Genomic DNA, 21,180 nt, shown 5'->3' on the forward strand with positions numbered 1-21,180 from the left:
TAACTATTCACCAAGCGCAAAAACCAAGACCAGCTTACTTCCTTAACACTAAAAGTTATGACAAACCTACTTTCAGCATGAAAAATGCTTCTTTAAAAATCAATCACAAACAAAAAAATATTCGTAAAAGGAACTGTTGCTGTTTTGTGCATATTTATTAACAAAAATCTTAGTTATTGCTTTAATTGTATTTGTTACATATCAGTTTGTGAACATCAAAACTTACATCTTTTTCTTGCTGGATTGAGTTTAATTTCTCTAATGCTCGCTTCTTTTCAAATTCAGCTTTATCAGCACGCTTAGTTTCTTCAGATAGCCTTGACTGCAGTTCTTGTACTTGTTTTTTATACATATCTACTTGTGTTTTTGTCATCACAGTTTTTTTCAGTTCCTAAACAAAATACAAAAACCAGAGATAAATCAAGAATGCAACAATATGAAATCCATACTTTGTTGAAGAAATGGTGCGATAATAAATCTTACATTCAGAAAATTAAGAAAACAAACATAAATATCAGTTTTATACATAAAGAAGTATTCAGCAATTCTTACTACTACTATATATATACATTTTTAAAACAGTAATTTTTTTGCATGTTATCTATATGCCATTATATTTGCATAACAGTAGAGCTTCAGATCATAAAAAATTTAGTTATTGAACAAATCATTTGTAAAAAACATGCCTTTGATCACAGATGGTATCTTGAATTTGGAAGGCTCTAGTGGGAAACTAATGATTTTCAAACATTTTGAGGTAATCACCAACACAGAGTTAATACTCAAGAGACCTCCAGAAACATTTTGATATTTTCTGCTGCTTAACTGTCATTAACAAAGCCTGGAGGCAAGGGCCATGAATTCGGCCTGAAGGAAATTATGGCCAGATTGTGTTGCAGGTGCAGATTTTGAAGGCTTCGACATTTAGGACATTATTTATTTATTTTTTGTTACCTATCATATTGTATTCTAGGCCTGAGCTTGGAAATCAAGAATGAATATAGGGAAAATTACAAGACCATAAAAATGCACATTAGAAAAATCTACTGTGAAAAAAATGACTTCAAAAGAAGTTAAGGAATAAATTATCTTAGTTCTTTTGACTCACAAAATATTTCCAAAATGGGACAAGACGCACAGTTTCATATAATGCCATTACCTTGATAAAGCAACTGCCATTTGGAACATAAGCAGTTTCAATATGAATGCAATGGGCTCACTTTAAAAACATTTTAAAACATACAGAACTACAAATCACATGGGACAAATGTTTAGCGAAGTGGAAGTCTAGTGAATCTCAGTCTCCAGTGGCATTACCCTTTCAGGATGGGTGTATCATACATGCATCAGCAGTTACTTCTCTTACGAGACGGCATGCCACTTAGCACAACTCACCTTGGAGATGGTGTGTTGTTGCAGTAGTAAGATCTTGTAAGACGGGATATTTTTCATCGCTAATCCTAACTTTTAAAAAAATTCATTAAAAATACTTTTGTTATCAATTGTTGATTTTTTGTAATGGTATTTAACACTAATATAATCAAAAATACAGAATACCAAAGGATTCTGAAAATTTTTTTATTAAAATCTAAATGAAAAATAAAATACTTCAGTCATGTTAATGAAATGTTGTCAAAAACTTACTTAAATCTCTACCTAAGCATACATAAAATATATGATCAAATATTATAGCATAAATGATTCAGAAAGGAGACCATGTGATAATCTAGTTGCTATCACTTTATTAGTTATTAAACACATTTTCAGGTCAAACTTTTTAATTATTCCATCCCAGCAGAATAATTAGTCCTAAGAATCCCCTCATTTCAGGCACATTTAGAGGAGTATTTTGATTTTGGATGAAGATGGATTTTCACTTTATCTTTTGTTCATAGAAATTATTAGATTCTTCAACTATTATCTTCATTAAAATATAAAAAATGGGTGAAAAAATAAATTTCACTTTCATAATTTTGAATTAAGTTTACTTCTGCAATTCCTGTAAATTCACAAGGCTTCAATTACTTCACAGATCGAGTTCATGAGGTAGCCACTGTTCTGCTGGATTGTGAGGTGAAAGCAAAACAAACTTCCAATTCAGTCCCTGAGAAAATTTTGATATCAAAATCGCTATTCTCACTTAAAGCTAGTTTTTGATGACAAAATAGCCATGGGCTTGAATGAACACTTATGGTCTTTACAATGCGAATATACTCTTCTTCTGTTAAAAACTTCTTTCTCTTAGACATCACACTATTAGTTTAACTCTATTACCCGGTATAAAAAACTTTCATCTGCTATCTAAAGAAGATGCAAACTAAATACAAACCGGAGTTCCTAAAACCACGGCTCTACTCATAATCTTCCCACAGGGGGAAAAAAAAAAAAAAAAAAAAAATTTGAAGCATCAGAAGCTGTTTGATATTTAAATCACGTGAGGCCTAAAGTGCACGTCAACTGGTTTTTTTTTTTTTTTTTTTTTTTTTACTTCATATCATCTGATCGTACATCTAAACAAATTACCAGAATCAAAAAGTACTTCATGGACACAAGGTCAACAATGTGTATGTTCAATTAAGCTAACTGTTGTGGACACAGAGTGCCATCTAGTGATTTAAAAAATTCTAAAAGAACATGTATGTTTGAGAGTGCATATATGCCACACCCGTCTGAAAGATCAATGCAAACGGCGATGCACCAGAGCATCACAAGACGTTGCGAAGGGGTTAATAGACAAAGAAAAGAAGAAATATGGTGCCCCAGGAAGACATTTTTATGGTTTGAAGCTCCTAATGTTAACAGAAACATCACTTCCCTTTCTTTTCTTCATCGCTTTTGATTGATGTACTAATTTTTATTCATATAGGTACAGTGAAATCACATTAAGTTTTCACCTATTTTATGCTTAATATTGCATTTATCTTTTTGCTTCAGATTTGATGATTTCAATTGGTTTTTTATTATGATAATGTATACAAAGCATAAGGTGTGTTCAAATGTAAGTGATTCAAAGCACCACGTGCGAAAAGTTTGCACTGGATTTTCATGAAACAAATGCGATGGTGAAGCTGTATGTGCCATACATGTGTGTGCGAAAGGAGATGTATGCTAACTTCAATTGTAACAACATGACATTCATTCAAAAATAGTTGGTGTGGATGCAACTGCATCAAAAATGGATCAGCTAGCTGTAATTAAGTTTTTAAGCCAGTGGACATACATCAAAGAATGGTGGCTTTATATGGAGACATGTGTGTATTGAAGCCCACGGTGGTGAGGTGGGCAAGAATGTTTAGCAAGTTTGCCAGGAGACAATGGATTCGTCGCAGCCTGGTCAGGCCACAAGGACAGGTAAACTGATTACGGACATTGATGCGGCAATTAAGGCAAATGGACGTCGTGACATTGCAAATGAGTTGAATTTTTCCATCGGTATTGTTCACAATATTGTCAGCAACATTCTAAAGTATCGAAAAGTTTGCTGTCAATGGTTACAAAGCATACTGTCTGACCACCACAAAAAACAGCAAATGGGCCTCAGTTTACAGCATTTGGTGCACTACACAGCTGACAGTGATGACTTTCCACAGCACATAGTGGCAGGGGATGAAACCTGGTGTCACCCAGTGGGAAGGGGAGTTCATCAGCATGCAATGGAAACATCCCGACTCGAGGCCCAAAAAATTCAAAACGCAGCACTCAGCCAAAAAAGTGATGGTGATGGCCTTTTTCAACATTCATGGTCCCCTATGACTGGAGTTTACGGAGCTGCACGCCTCCATCAATGCCCAACATATGAATGAATGTCACACCAAAACACTTGATAAACTGCATAAGTTGTAAAAACAAACGTCTAGGTATGCTGTCATGAGGTGTCATCCTTCTGCATGACAATGGAAGGCCGCATGTCGCCCGGGTGTTTGTCGAGGCACTGGCACATAAAACATGGGAAGTCTTGGAACATCCAGTTTACAGCCTAGATCTGTCACCTTGCGACTATCTCCTCTTTGGACTGCTGAAGAAAAGCCTATAGGGTCAATGCTTTCAGTCCGACAAGGACATAATGGCTGCAGTTATGAACTGTTTTCATGATCAACTGACATTGTTCTTCACGGACAGAATTCGTAACCATCCCAAGCAATGGGACACCTGTCTTAACGCAATGAGTGATTTTTTTAAACAAACATTGTATGCATTTTAATCATTATATATTCCTGTTTCTATCTACGTATCTGTCTCTTTTCTGTTGCTACGCATCTCATGGATACGTACCTCGAATCACTTTCATTTGAATGTCCCCCATACTTTTGTACAGTTTAAATAAGTAATCATTTGTTGTTCAAGAATGAATAATCTATTTAATGCTAAATTTCTATATGGAAAACAGTTTTGGTTTATGACCCTTTCAGATGCGAAATAACCTTCTAGAGAAAAAAAAAATTGGTGAACCAAGGTTCTCCTGTAATTTAGATTATGCTGTACACAAAACATGCTACTCAAATGATCTTATACATTTCTACTGTAACTAGAAGCTTGTGTTGAAGTTGGCAGCCCTCTACACTGATAGCAAGTTATCGCTTAGTCTAAAACAAATAACAGTCAGTCATGAGAAGGTTAAAGTAAGCCTTTTTTTTTTTTTTTTTTTTTTTTTATTATTATTATTATTTAACTCTTAAATGAACAGAAAAGCAACAGCTTGTGCAAGAGACAAACTGCCATGACTTGTGAGTATTTAAACTAATATAAAAGAAAGTTAAAGTTCAAATTTTAGGAATGTAGTCTGAGACTACACATAAAACAGACTATTTAGGCTGACTCAGATAGCTAATGCATATTTCAAGACATCACCTAGCAAGATACAAAAGCCGGACTACAACTTTGCAAATGAAAAAAGTGTATCTGCAGAAACAATCAATGGAAATATTATTCATAAAATTTGATTTTTAAAAATAAACCTTCAAAATTAAAATTATAAGGGAAAAAGAAATGTACACTACGTGGAAATCAAATCTTAAAACTTAACGGTAACCACTAAAAGAAAAATAGAAGACAAATATTTGATATAAAACCAAGCAAGAATAACAAGTCTAACTTCTCAAAGCAAAAACTCTAGATACTAGAATCTCAAACATCAACTGACAGAAAATATACATTCAACAAAAATGTCAAAACAGCATGGGCAAAGCCTATACATGGGAGGAACGGCAAATAATACTGAAAATGTAGTAAATATTTTACTACCCAGAAATTTCATCACTCATTTCTCAGATCAAGGGAATGAGCAATATCCATGTCAAAAACAAAAATTAGTAAATGGCTGGTTGGTTGTATATGGCAAAACACACAAGGCTTATGCTTAAGGGGGAGGGTACCTTTGTGCAGGACTTTCTAAGAGAAACTAACTTGTATTCATAATACGAAAACCTATAAAAATCAGCCAGCTTCTACACCTGAGGCTAAACCAAGGGATGAACTTCCAGTATTCAGCAGACTTAATTAAATCTGCATTGATTTATTATCAGGCATTGAAAACCAAATAATTTATTTTCTCATTTTCTATTAAAATATTCCCCTCTCATGAGCAGAATGAGAAGTAAGAAGTTTTTATTTTTGCTGTTACACTGTTGCAATAAAATACTGATTAATATTTACTAACACAGAGCACTGTGCCAATGTGAAAAAGTATACTAATTACTTGTGCGGTGAACAACTGGGGAAAAAGGACAGCATAAAAACCAAGAAAATAGTCTTATATACATTATTTTTCTGCATAAATAAAAGCTCAAAGCTATGAAATTTTGCCTAAAAATAAAGTTCAACATTTCACATCTTATAACAGATACCATTATTTAAATTCACGCAATTTTCATTTTTACAAGTGATTTTAGAAAATTTATTGCATTTTGAAATAATGTGACATTTATCGGAAACAAAATATTCAGATAATGTGTTAATATATCGAAAATTTTATGATTTATAGTCCACACCTTCCACTCTTGATTTTATAAATTGTTTCTTTGCCTTATCTTTTTACCATATAAAAATCCGAATTGACGAATAAGTCTTCATTGGCTAAGAAATTTTAAGTACAAAATTTTCAGTGCACAATTTGAGATGCACACATTTAAAAAAGGTAAAATAACCACTTACGCCAATTACTTTACATAAGAAATTTTAAGTACAAAATTTTCAGTACACAATTTGAGATGCACACATTTAACAGAGGTAAAATAGCCACTTATGCCAATTACTTTACATACTACGCTATTCTAAAAAATAATTAGCAACATAGAAAAAAGGAACAGACAATACATATAAAAAGTTTTCAGATGGCATACATCATTTGCCATGTTTTTTGAAAACATTATTTATACTGTGATAAAATTCCTATCATATAGTGAAAATAACTATTAACACATTATGCACCATATCAATAAATAATAATTGATGAAATTTTAAGTTGTGTTAGTCATTGGCAACTGATAGCATAAATTTATGAGTATTTTTTAGCAAACACTTCGGTATTTAATTCAGTCTGGCACTTAGTTTAATGTTCTGATAAGAAAAGCTTATGAAGAAATACATGTGTGACTGAACACATTAACAAGATGAGACAAGTGTAGTTATTCCTCTTAAAGCACACAAGTAAAATGTAACACAAACCATTTGAAGGAATTTTATGAAGCATACTGAATACAGATAATGTTATAATTATAACGAGATGCTATTATTTTCAAAGCACAATTTCTAGTACTACTCTTAAACCGTTTTATATTGCTTCTGTAATAACTTCATGCAAAATTTTCTGACTTTTAACATCCGCTCCTTTTTTTACATTCATTTGCATTGCAGCTGACTACAGTTTCTTCATTTCATCAGATTGTAAGCATAATCTGACAAGTTTCTACAAACAAAATACTGAGATAAGAGTTTCAGTTACATTAGTATTAATAACATCATCCAGTTAAATGAAATTACACGTTGTATATTATAGAATTGAAATGAGCTAATTGTAATTCAGATATCTTTTTAACTTTCAAAAACTGATTTAACTGTGCAATATATGTATTTATTCTTCTGATATGAATGTCACTGCTTATTCTTTACAACTCTTAATTCCTGATTAATACATATTGTATTCAAATTTAAATGCAAATGCTCTTCATTAAAACATCCTAATTGGTCTTGAGGCTGTGTATGTTGAAAATAATATAACTGATGGACTTTACTCAGTTACATGAGGCAAAGCAAGAAAGACAAACTGCGCTATCTTGTGTTACTTCTTCCAAGTCAATTACAGGAATCCCTGCACGATACAACAAGGAGTACGTACATCAGGGGAAAATTCATTTCAGAATAGCAAGTCATGTATCATTATCCATTTTTATTCCATAATGTAAAATTATTATTTTGTAATTATCTTTTCGCTTCACACAATCATTGCTTTGCGAACTAATTAACCCTTACACGTTAAATGATGATGAAGACAGCAAAGCTAAAAAAATTTTTAGGTCTTATACCATACTCATGAAACATTAGAGCAATTTAATCACTAACGATGATTATATTAATCTTTGATGTAGCAAATAGAAATGCCAACACTTTTTAACTTCCATGAAACAGCAGTATAGAAAACATGTTTTTTATATACAAAATTTAAAATTTTCAAAACAATTAGAACATGTAATGAATATTAATTATGAATCATAGTTTATTCATACTTCTTCTAACTCCATACATTGTTGCATGTAATGGGTATTCTTTCCCTCAAGAACTTTTAACTGTCGTTTTAAGTCACTCATATCCTCTGTAAAAAAATAATAATAATAAAAATAAATAAATAAATAAAATACTTTGAAGAATACACAACTTAATAGTGAAATAATAAGGAACTGGACAATTAGTGAAAATATAAAATGACTGTTATTGATAATATTCCCTTCACTTGCTGTATAGTTTTGGCTTTGCTAGCAATAAAAAAGGAACCCAAAACCATTTTACCTAAGAGGAAAGGTTTTTCGAGGACATTCTATGGGAAACTGGCTATCATTTACACTAGATATGCAAAAACAATCCAAACTCCTAAGGAGTAATTGTAAAATATTTGTATTATTGTAAATTAATTTAAATATTTATTGGTCATTTTTTGCATTGTTACAAATTTGCAAATAAAGTCATTTATCACACAGTTTCACTTAGCATGCTTTTTAATTTAAGATTTTTTATTAAATGCAATCTGTTTTTATTTAACACAGTGTGAATTCCAGTCAGCAAAGTATCCTCAGACAGCATATATTTTAATGGAGTTAATTATCACTTTAAGAAGAGATAGAAGTGCATTTGCCACCACATCAATCAAACAACAGTTACATCTGAAGAGCAAAGATACAAGTTTAAATTATTTTTTCCTTTCTTATAATCAAGTGCTTTATGCTTTTAAAATTAAAGTGTGATTTTACTCATTATACAATAACATAAAAAATAAAAAATGAAAGTGAGAATATCTCTCTTAAAAAAATTATTTTATAGCAGAATAATTTAAATAACTAAAAGAGATGAAAGTGACTATAGAGAAAGTCAGAATTCAGGTGTTATTTTGGAATGAATGAAAGTATAATAAAATAATTTTGAGACAAGTAGATGTTTAAGAGATCAGACTTAAAAACAACTTTTCAGAATACAATACTGTCTATTCAAAACTGGAGAGAGAAAAATGACTGATATTTAATATTTGTGATTTATATGGCGAAAAAATTGTATTCTGTAAGGTTTAAATTATTAACTGTATTCTGTAAGGTTTAAATTATTAACTGTATTCTGTAAGGTTTAAATTATTAAAAGAAAAGCTCTAACCATCTGAAAAGAGATGGAAAACTGGCAACAGAAAATAGTGTTTTAATTAGCTTTAGCTGTTCTAATAGTTTTAAAAATGCACTGAATTGCCCAATATATGAATGCAGAGTGTACTTGCAAATGCTGCAAAACGTTACATAAATATTGTAGATGGAGCACTATAACCACTGGCAGGTATTTAATATTGATAAAAAAACATTTATTTTGGCAGTATCTGCCAATAAAATCTTTCTTTGAATACAAGAGAAAACTTTGATTGCTTATAAAGCATCACAAGACTCAGGATGAAAGCCTGAGTAAATTATTTTAATTTAAAATTTTAATGGGGGAAACTTTTCCCCCATTCAAATGCCTTAGTGAGAATATCATCATCAGAATGCAACATTTATTAGTTTACCATTCTCATATCATTTCAATTTTGTCTCAATAAATCCTTATGTTATGATCCTTATGTCTTTATTTGTTGATAAGAGCATAAAAGAGTTTTAAAAATACACTGGACTTCACAATGTCAGAAATCTTAATGATCTAAAATGAAAACCAATGAGCTACAAAAAGTTAAACGTAAATTTAAAATTATAGATGGAAGGAGAATTGCTTGGAGAACTAGAAATGGAGTCCATTATTCTGACAGATTTGCTGAAGAGCCATACTTCCTTCCTCTGACATTTGAAAAGCATGCTTTAACCTGACTGTTGTTTATCCTTTGTGCTCTTCTTTAACCTCTTCACTCCCAGTATATAATACATAACATGCTTCCGTTGCCCTGTGTGGGCCCACCATATCAAATGTAATATGGATAACCACCACCTGTGGTCCAGCAGATCATATTTGATAAGCTAAAACTGAACTTCTTAATTTATAAATGTGGCATACATGTTGTTAGAATTCCACGAAAATTAACAGAATGGAATGTGTTGAGCATTGGCCTTGTTTTTATGAGTATTATTTACTATTTTCAGCATTACCCAATTATCCACGTCACTAAGAAAATCCCAGAAAATTATTGATGAGGCAACGTACTGTGTGTCATCAAAAAGTACTTATGTAGCAACTTATGTATGCACATATCATATATGTGTTTCTGTACTTTTGAAAATCATGCCAGCTGACGAAAAAGAAAGTGCTGCATTTCTTCTGAAATACGGCATTTTGTCCAACAACGAAAAATGCAAAAATTCACAGTCTGTTAAATTGCAAGGACAGAATTTTATGAACATACAATGTGAAAAACTGCAAGCAAAATGATAAAATGCAAGTCAAACTGATTTAAGATCATAAATTGTATCTTGTTTACACTGTAAACTATACTTAAGATATTGTAATGTTGTTGTTTGCTTTATTTATTGTTGCACAAAGGAATATATGTCGAAATTCTGTGAAGAACAATTATTCGTAAGCACAACAATCAACTGGTACAACTACTTCAAAGTGTGCAGATTTTTTTATGAAAAAAGAAAAACAACTTTTTTCCTATAAAATAAGCTTTTACTTAAAGCTCATAAAATAATTAATCTGTTAAAAGGAGAAAAATAATATATCACATACTAACAACAAGGTATTAAATAATTCCTTTTATAAAATACATCTACACTATATTATAAATAATAAGAGTGGGAGAACCTTGATAAACCAATTTGATTTTAAAATTACACTATTTAGACCCACATGCTTTTATTATTTCGGACATAAAACTGCAGATCAATTTTGTAAAGAGAACAATTTAATCTTTTATTCACATCAAACTATATGAATATTAATTTTCTCCTTTTATTTTATGGATTTTAAATAAAAGCTTATGTTATACAAAACTTTTTATCTTCTTCTTTCTTTCTTAATTATCACTTGTATTAGTTAATGGAAAAACTTTTTTTAACTATGAAAAATCACTCTTTTACAATTCTGTGGCATGAAATGATTGAAAGATTGAGAGTGTTTCAAAAGTTAACCAAAAAAAAAAAAAAATCAGACACTACATTAAAAATTTCATAAAAACTTCATTTGAATTATTTTTTTGCCACTCTATCTGGTGGCACAAATATTAAAATTCTTCAGAATTTTGGTTTGTTCATAAAACAACAATATGCATGAAAAATCATTTTATCATTAAATATAAATTGAATTTTGAAAAAATTGCATCACTGCATTATATTGTCACCCACAATGAAGAGTGAGAGCAAAATTTAGGCTAGATACTTATTAGGAAATAGTTTAAAAAATAAATGGCAAAGATTTGACAAAGTAGCAAACATCATGAATGAATTTAACAAAAGCTTATAAAAATGCGATTTTATTTTTACTTCCTTGTATGAAGTGAAAAGGAAGTATTGTAATCGCGAAAAGCTTCAGACAGAATATTTCAATGAAAATATCCATTTTGACAGCTTTCGAATGCAATTTAACGATGTTTTTGCGTAATATCTGTACGTAAGGACAGAATGAAAGACTTTTCCACCAAAAAAATAATAAAACTGCTTTAAAACGAATTCTGAAGAGAATTTTCCATGGCGTCTGTACGAACATATGTATGTACAGATCTCGCATAACTCAAAATCGAGTAGCCCCAGAACGTTAAAATTTTGTATATAGGACTACTATAACATGTAGATGTGCACCTCGTATTTTGGCAATCGGCCGCACCAAACGTATATAAATATATTTATATATATATCCACTCTGTTACCCGGCTCAGTGATCTCAGTTTCTTTACTCTTAAATGTTTGTAAATAGTACATTTTTTGCTTTAAAAATGATTGAATTATGTTGTTCTTATCTTCCGGTTAAGGTTTTTATGCCTTCAGTAAATATGTATGCAATATTTTTAGAATTATCAACAATTTTAAAGTTGTTTAAGTGCCACTAAGCCTAATAATTTTTTTGATGGCGGCCATTGCTTGTTTACATTTGAAACAGCAGAGTAGTGGATTTGTTGCCAATCTGAAGAAACGTAGCTTCGCAACAACAAAAATAACGCCTTCATTTATTATTGCAAATTAAATCATGCTCAACCCTTTCTGAAATTTTTTCAAGGAAATAAGTGTTTAAGATTTACTTCGTAATTTTTAATACAGATATTTTGAGTTTTTATGCATTTTTTGCTTGTTGCGAAGTGAGAACTGAATTAATTGAATGAGAAATACTCAATCATCTGAGAAGTCGAGTAAAAAGATGTTTCTACATCTTGACACTCGAGAATAAAATACGATCTGTGCGTGTGTGAAAAACTGTTTCTATTTTGCTTTGTTTGCTTAATTTCTTTTATACATCATTCTAGCTTTATTACAGCATTTGAATAGAACATGTGGCAACGATTAGATATTTCTTTAAATGATATAAATTTTGTGCATTCTTAGTTATAATATGAACGAAATATAATACTGTTAAGTGAACCTAGCGCCAGAGTGTCGCTATGGTAAACAAATAGAGTGAATTTTAAAGAATGCATTTATTCTATTGTGGTTTATGCACTGTCGGCGAAGTAGATTTAATTCAATCCAATAAGTTTAAACAAAATGCAAGAAAAAATGCATGTAATTTAATATTCCATACAAGGAAGTCATGTGGTGTACACATCAGATTTTTACTATTATTATAGAAAGTCGGCCTAATTTATCATTTTTGTTTTAAAAAATGATGAAGAGTTTATAATCTTTGAAAATTTCCATAAGCATTCCATATAAAATATCAAAATAAAATTTATGAAATGGGAAAATTTAAATGACATGGTTGATGTCAACAAATAGTTTAAAATGATAATTGATCCTTAAAATCTGTTGTCCTTATCTACTGTTGCTAAAGTCTACCCACAAAGTTCTGGGAGGGGAGAATAGCATTTATACAGCGGCAGTAGTCATCTATAACCTGCTAAATTTCTTTACAAGTAATTACTTCTCACAAGCGGAGGGACTTAAATACATAAACTAATTAAATATTAGAGAAGTGCATATGGAAGTAGAGATAATATCAACCAATTAATAACTTTCAATTATTTTCACTTTAAAAAAATGGGGAAGAGTTTGTTTTACAATCTGTGAAAAGTTTCAAATCTTTCTTAACAATACATTTTTAGATGTAAAAATTTCGGAAAAGGGGATAACAAATGGTCAAAAACTAGGTCTTTGAAAAATTGCTTAGTAATCAGAAATTAAAAAATTTTATATCAATTTCATTAAAATATTTTTTGCTTTATGTGATGCCCCAAACAGTAAAATTTTGAAATTTTTAGCTTGTTAAATGAAGATTTCTGCAAAAAATCATTTGAACATTAAATGTACATTGAATTTGAATTGAAAAAATTCACTTCACCACATCTTAATTATTGTCAACCACAAAGACTGTGAGTGCAAAATTTCAGCTGGATATCTTGCGAGAAAATAGTATAAAAAATTTGCAACAAACATTTAACATAGCCCCAAATATGAGTGACTGAGTTAATGAAAGCTTACAAAAAAAGATGACACTGGATGTGCTATTGAAATGCAAATATTTCTTTCTAGAGTCAGCAACAAGTTCATGACTTCTCAGAGAAGGTGCAGATAATCAGAAAGTACTCTATTTCATTTCATAAATGTAAAATGCACGAAGCATATGACTCACATTCAACATTTACAGGAAGTTCACACAGTGCAAGCGGCTCAAATATTTGTATATAAACATGCAATAGGATATAACAGGCACTGAAATTTTAATTCTTACCTTTTCTATTTCTTTTTACATAAAAATAATTTAAACATGCAAATAAAATCATTCCTACTAATGCAGCACTTTTATTTTTAATGAAAATGTTAGGATTTTCTAATTATATATATTAAAAAATTAATTATATATGCAAGAATCCAAATATTTTGATACAAAGAAAATTTTAGAGGAATTATTTTTGTGTATAAGGTTTAATTGCAAAATACGTTTGGGAACACAGTGGCAACTAGCACTTCAGGATCACAGGCAATCTTCATTCTGCCAGTGCCAGGAGCGAAGAGGTTAAATCTAATTTCCAAATTAAAATGACTAGGAAAAAAAAAAAAAAAAAAAAAAAAAGAAAAGCATTGAAAAGCATATATAAAAGATGGAAACTTTAAAGACTGATTCTTTTAAAACTGAAATTTTTAAAGACTTTCCCAAAAACACAAAACTGACAAACATAGAATTATTAAAGAAACTGTTTATTCTTGCATGAAAGCTGAAAACAAAAAGGGACTCCAGCTTACAGACAATCAAATATGCTATACATCTAAGATAAAAAATTTCCCGAGGATAAGGACTTGTTGAATTTTCACTTAATGTTGAAGATCAAATATTCCAATTGCACCTTTGCTAATGGTTAAGTTAAATAATGATGAATACCCCCTTCAGGGAAGGTATGATTTCATACAGAATTTTCTAAAGGAAACTAGCTCCTATTCACATTACATACCAAGAAAAATTCCATGCAGTTTGTCATGATTTGAAATAACAGCTTTCAGCAATTTTATGCACTTGACCACAGGTGGACAATATACTAATTCAGATTCGATGGGGAAAGAAAAACCTTGCAGCAGAATGTGAAGTGCATTTGTTTCTCACCTAGAAGAGGCATAACTTTAAATTTCACCACAAAATCTCATACCATGAGCAAGGGTTCTAAAGGTGACCCAAAGAAATCCGCTAAAGAGAAATTTAAAAATTTAACCAACAAACTGGATAGTTATTTGAAAGGCATTTTTAACATCAATGAAAAAGATTTCTTTCACCTCATACTTAAAACTAGCCTTTGAAGGGCTCAGTGTAATGAAGTCAAGATAACAAAGATTAATTATTTTTCTCTGCGCAAATGCTGGCGCAAGTGAGAAAAAAATGATATCTCTAATTAAAGCAAATTCAGAAATCTAGATGTTTCAGAAGTATTGAAACCTTGTCATCTATAGTATCATTATTCCCATGGGCATTTCTACAAACTGCTTCAAGAAAGTGACAAAACAATAAGATAGCAAAACTCTAAAATTTTCCTATTCCTGAATGCATATATCATTTACCTGCAACCACTTAAAATTTTTGAAAATGCAACTTCTTCACATTCAGGTGCTATCCAAGAGATCAGATACAATTACAAATTGCTTTTATCAATAAAGATCTTTCAAATCCAAAATGAGATAAAAATAATTCACAGAGAAAGGGATGATGAAATTGTGATTACTGATGAAGAGGATTGTAATCACTTGGGAACAAACATTACTTTTGAAGAATACACATAAACTATGATGCCTGCCTAATGATGTGAAAACTGCACACAGTCAAAAAATTGAAACCTAGATTTGTGAATTAACATTTAAGTAGCACAGATAACAAGAAAGCCCTTGCTTATAAATATTCCTATCTCCTTTTTATTGCACTGAGACACTCAGAAACTTTTTTGTCATAATATTATTTTAAAAGTATAATTCAATTCATAGTCCTTTGTTTAGGGCTCACAATCAAAGGCATTTTCAATAACAGTAAAGTTATTTTTTCTTTGAAAATAATTTAAATCTGCATGTATGTTAAAATCCATCATAAAGAGTATTATGTATTCAAGATGAACAACTGAAGTAAAGGAATTGTCATTACCATCTATAAAGATTACCAATGGAATTTTTGCAATTTAAAAAATGAAACAGGTCAACTTTTTTTTAACTAGTATACATAAGAAAAAAATAAAAAGCATGATTATAAAATTAATTTTATATGACAACAATAACAGTAAAATTATACAGCTATAATGTACAAATCACATCCTGAACTAAAATTTCAATTACATGTCTTTTTTTAATGATGCCTTGAAAGACATAAAACTGTGCTTCACTGCACAATTGATTTACTTATATTTATTTCACTGACACAAAATGCTTCAACTACACATTCTTTCAATGATGGGTCACTATCCAACAGTGTGAAGAAACACTTTCCCAGCGGTTGTTAACCACAGAGGTACTAAATCTGACACATTACACAAAAATCAAATTCAGTTAAAACTCAAAGTATGACACAAAAGAAAATCACAGTAGCTACATGAAAACTCAAATGTGTGGCCAGCAAATTTGCATTTTACTTTTATTAAACTGAAAGTATATAAATTAAAATATAGAAATAAATGTACAATAATTGCACACAAACCTAATTTCTTCTTATAAGACTCTATGGTTGCTTCATACACATTCTGAAAAACAAAAATTAACTATAAGCTTGGAAACAATATCTGTACATACACACAAGCATATATTTAAGATTAACATCATTAAAAAGTACATTTATGAATAATATTAAGAAAATTTCGATTAAAAGTAATGAAGCAGTTTTGTGAGATTTGGCTTGTTAAGCAACATATTAGAAACTAATAAAAATGAAATATTTTAGAATGTTTTGGAATACTATTCCATACACAAATATTCAGCAATTAAACTGACAAGAGATATAGCCATAAAGCCTCATAACAGCTTAAAATAATTAATTACAATAATGGAATATAATAATAGAATGATAATCTTTGCAAAACAACTTTTCTAATACAGTACAAAGTCCGAAATCCAGAAGTCCATTATCCGGAATAATCTAAAATCCAGATCTCAAAGCCACAAACTTTTTTTTTTATATGCTTTATGCATGCGCGTTTGATTATTACTTCCATAATAAAACATGTGGAGATTTTCCCTTAAAAATTATGATTCTTAATTTCACTTAGGTACTAAATATAATACTTCATTATGAAAAAAAAATCACATAAGCATAAATTTGTGGGTCACCACATGTTATCAATACACGACAGTTCCAGTAACAAATCGTGCAGTGATGTCTAAACTTTTTTTATATTAGTAATTGAATAACAAGAGTATGGCAACCTTTTATGCTAACATTATGATTGGCGACGATTATAGATTTTTAAATGCTCTAAGAAATGTTGAAGAGGAAATATTCAAGAAAAATTTCTATTCATATGCTAAAAATAGATTTTGTTAATGAAACTCATAGGCCAAAAGATTACATTTAGTGTTATTTTAATTCAGAATAACTGATTTGTTATTCACTCTAAACCCAGAAGCGGCAGCAAAATATGGCTGCACCAGACAGCAGAATTTAGGGAAGACAAAATTTTTGGAATTATTAAGGCATGAGAAGTATTTTGTAATTTACAGACACTGAGATCCAAAGTTTAGGTGCAACGAAAATTTAGAACTTTGGAAGGTACTTCGTAGCAGAATTTAGGACACGCAGAGACTAAACCGGGTGGTTATAAAGTGCCAACCCTAGATAAAGCCTTAAGTATATGTGGGGGTTTATTTATTCAGGACTCATATTAATTTTAAACATGTGGAAGAAATAAACGTACGTAAATTAAATAACTAAACTAATACAATTCAGGCTTAATTCAGACGCAATAGAAGAAAGACAAAATTTAGCAAAACAACTTAACTTCCATCGCCAATCTTGTGATACACAGCCAATAATGCATAACAGACGCTATTAAGCTAGGCTAAAATTATCTTTACTGATTCGAAGGCATTTCAGTTAATGTAGCAGACTGCGCTGCTCCCTAATCATCTTTTAGTTTGATCCAGCTTATTATTTTTTGCAAACTGTTATTATTATGGCAATTTTATAAAAACTAAGCTGAACTTTCAATTATGTTGAAAAGAGTTTCCAATTCTGGAGCTGCTAAAGGATCTACAAAGCGAAACTATGTTACGATGTCCATTAAACAAAAAATGGATAAAGACATATCCGTCTCAAAATTATGCAAAGAGTATGGCATTGGAAATTCAACTGTACATGAAATAAGCAAAAAGAAAAAGAACTTTTTGAATTTTTTATGGAAGCAAATTAGACAGCTTACACTGAAAGAAATGTTTAATAAAGTAAACAAATAAATATTAAACTTTTTTTTTTGTAAATGTTGATACCCTTTAGATCATAATTGTTCTTTATTTCATAAATTAAGATTTCATATTTTTAATTGTATAATTTCTGCATGCCATCTTACCAGATTTAAATTGATGATCTAATATCCGGAAAAATCCCAAATCCGGAAGCACCAAAGTCCCAACGAGTCCGGATTTCTGACTTTGTACTGTATTTGAGATAAAACTCTATGAACATACAGACTAAAACTTTGTTATAATAACTTGACAAAAAAAAAAAAAAAAAAAAATGCAACATATACCATAACTGTTATATGAAGAAGGAAAAACATAATATGTATTAATGTACTTTAAAAAGAAAACACAAAATGGGTTATTAAAAATAAATGACTAGCACTCAAAGAAATAAAACAATAGAAAATTACACAAAAGTTCATTTTTACTGAGGGAATCATAAAGACATAATTATGTTACTTAGGCGCATTCAATTAAAAATTCTGATAAAATTCTCTTCTAAAATAGCATGGCTTAACTGAAACATACAAACCACAGATGAAACTTAAAATATTTCACAAAAGGTAAACTCATCTAATTCACATTTCAAAACAATTTATTTAATTCAAACAGAGTGATATAAAATCACAATATGTAACAACTGTAATAAATCAAGTGTTCATAGAAACTAAATATTAAACTTACAATTTTATCAGATGTATGCCTAAGAACATCAAGTTCATCTTTCATAGATTGTGATTCTTCAGCAAGCCTTTGAAGTTCTTCATTCTAAATTTAAAATTAAAAATTACTGTTATCATATTCCAAACTAACGCAGAGTGCTCTAATTTACACTTTATGATTTCCAAGATACTGCTTCAGTAAGAAAATAACACATACAAAAATTTTATTACTTTTAATTTAGATTTAATATACACTGTGCCCCCTCCCAAAAAAAGACAGTTCTATCTATACAGTTTACTGGGCCATTTGACGAAATTCAAATTACGTGCTCATGTCTCGAAAGTGTGACTTAGAACAGATATTAGATTTACATATAGCATTGTTCTAATATGAGTATTTTGACACAAAATCGGACTTTTTGTGAAATACCATGACACTTTTTTCCATATCTTGATTCTACAACTCAAATTATGCCCAAATATTAAATTTTGTAAAAATTTGATGCGAAATTTACGGAGAAATTCAAAAATTTATCTTGGCGCACTTTTTTTTCACTTTGTGCCAAAACAAATTCACGTGGCAATCTTCTTAATACATGGCAACCTATTTTCCTTTACCTTTTTACGATGTGCATGATCAGAAAAAAAAAGTCACATCGTTCTTACTTTCAAATAATTTTAACAAAGTGCCTAAACCACATTTGATGTTGTCATCACTTTTAACACATATGCTAAATTCTAAAACTCGCTAATGTATAAATTCACCTGTATCTTCAGAAATTTTGAATAAAAAAACTAATTTTTTGCAGGTATGCTTGGAAATACATCTACTTTACAGTCATGGAAAAAATTTTATAGATTACAATTCAAAATTTTTAAACATTATTTAAAAATACAAATTTTAAAAATAAACCATTAAAAATGGGTGAATTTTATTTGAAATGAACCTAAATTTAGAAATGTGAAAGGAAGTATCAAATTAGCTTAATTAAAAAAAAGAGAGAGATTAATAAATATATACCAAATTCATTTAACATGGAGGAGCTAAAATTTTGAGAGCTAATTTTTTTAAAACTACTCGTGCGATTTTTAGAAAACTTGGTAGTTTGGTGTAATTTGTGTCATAAAATTTAAATATTGAAAAAAAAATGTTTATGCTATTTCAGAAAAAGTCCAATTTTGTGTCAAAATACCTGTATTAGAACAATGCTATATATGAATCTAATACATATCCTAAGTGGCACTTACGAGAGATGAAAAATGCAAAAATTTAATCATGACAGATAGATAGCAAACTACATGACTGAAGGAAGACAAATGAGGACAGATGAGCCAGTGAGGAACACAAAGATGGGCATGATAGACGCTGAGCATAGATGGAACGATGGACTTCTCTTCAATATACTTCTCACACTGTATATATTATTTTATTCCAGTTTCATATGTGTTATTTTCTGAAAAACATCATTAAAACTCAGTTAATTATTCATTTGGATTTTGTGCATGCATTCCTCTAGACACTGAAAGGTAAAGGCCCATTTCCACTACTGCGTACGAACTCGTTGCGTCAACTGAAGACACACCTACAGCATCCGCACAAGCGTTTCCACTGCTGCGTATCCGTAGATTATTTTCATTTTCTGCCGCTAGTTGTCACTGTAATATTTTGGCACCAAACAAGCAGTTCACGAGTTATGATGCTGAACGTCTGAATTTTTCTTGCTTAAGCAAGTATTGTTTGTTTTTGATTTGATATGGATCCTGACGTAAAATGCAGAAAAGTTTTCTTTACTAAATTCCATGTTATTGAAAATTTTTATTTCTGCTTATGAACTGTGAAAGTAAAGTACGGTAGCAATTTTAAGATAAGTAAGGTTATAATGCATATTATGAACATCACTAATTGCATAGAAGCTGAAGTAAATTTTAAAAATTTCTTTGCATTTCTAGAAGCCTTTAATATTAATGAAATAATATATATACATACTTGCCAACCTATGACACTCAAAAATCAGGAGATTTTTTTTTTAAGAAATCAGGAGATTTTTCACAATGTTAAAAAGACTTTTTAAATGATAAAAATATAGTTTTTAATAATGAATTAACTTTAAATAGTTACTAAGTCTTAAATGCAAGCAAAACAAAAATACCTTAGACAAAAAAAACATTTTTATTGCTTTCATCTTTAAAAAAAAAAAAAAAAAAGGCACTTTAATCAGTTTTCATACAAATGTTATGGACAGCGGCAGATTTTGCTCTCGTTAAGAAAGAAATTTCATAATTTTGTTCATAGCAATTGCCACGTAGGCCTGCTTTCGCTAATAGAAGTTTTTCTAATGTGTCATCACTAATATTAGGTCTAAATTTAGTCCTCGTTTTTGCAACAACACTGAAAATCCTCTCACACTCAACATTACTATGGGAAACTGTCAAGATGGCCAACATAATTCTAGAGAGTTCACTATATTTTAAAATTCCATCAGCACCTTTCAATTTTCCAATTAACCTCCACTGGGTGTCAATCCTAGCTGATTTTATAACTTAATCCAAGTTTTCTAATTGTAAACTGCAAAATTGCGACTGCAGTATATCAGTAGCAACATCAATATCATCATCTTTCATGACTAAACGAAGTAACACAGGAAATGTGTTCAAAAAGTACCTTATATCAAAAAAAGATGCATTTGCTAGAGCAGAAACATCAGCAACTTTAGCATGCAAAATCACTTCATCGTTGACTGGAAATTTATGTAGTATGTAATCACATACTCGACAGAAGTAAC

General features: G+C 30.3%; 1 protein-coding gene across 3 annotated transcripts in view; it reads right to left on the minus strand.

The window, feature by feature from the left end:
* hook (hook microtubule tethering protein) overlaps positions 1-21,180 on the minus strand; it is a 227,166-nt gene that overhangs the window by 92,753 nt on the left and 113,233 nt on the right. For all 3 annotated transcript variants that reach the window (XM_085809576.1, XM_085809575.1, XM_085809577.1), the window contains 4 exons: positions 18,420-18,503; positions 15,982-16,024; positions 7,722-7,807; positions 227-391 (listed from right to left, as the gene is read on the minus strand). In XM_085809576.1, the coding sequence (XP_085665702.1) occupies positions 227-391; positions 7,722-7,807; positions 15,982-16,024; positions 18,420-18,503 (378 nt within the window). The remainder of the gene's footprint in view (positions 1-226; positions 392-7,721; positions 7,808-15,981; positions 16,025-18,419; positions 18,504-21,180) is intronic.

Source organism: Stegodyphus dumicola, chromosome X2, assembly GCF_044657685.1.
Source record: "Stegodyphus dumicola isolate Sdum_Otavi_A_Nest chromosome X2, ASM4465768v1".
Classification (NCBI taxonomy): Eukaryota; Metazoa; Arthropoda; class Arachnida; order Araneae; family Eresidae; genus Stegodyphus; species Stegodyphus dumicola.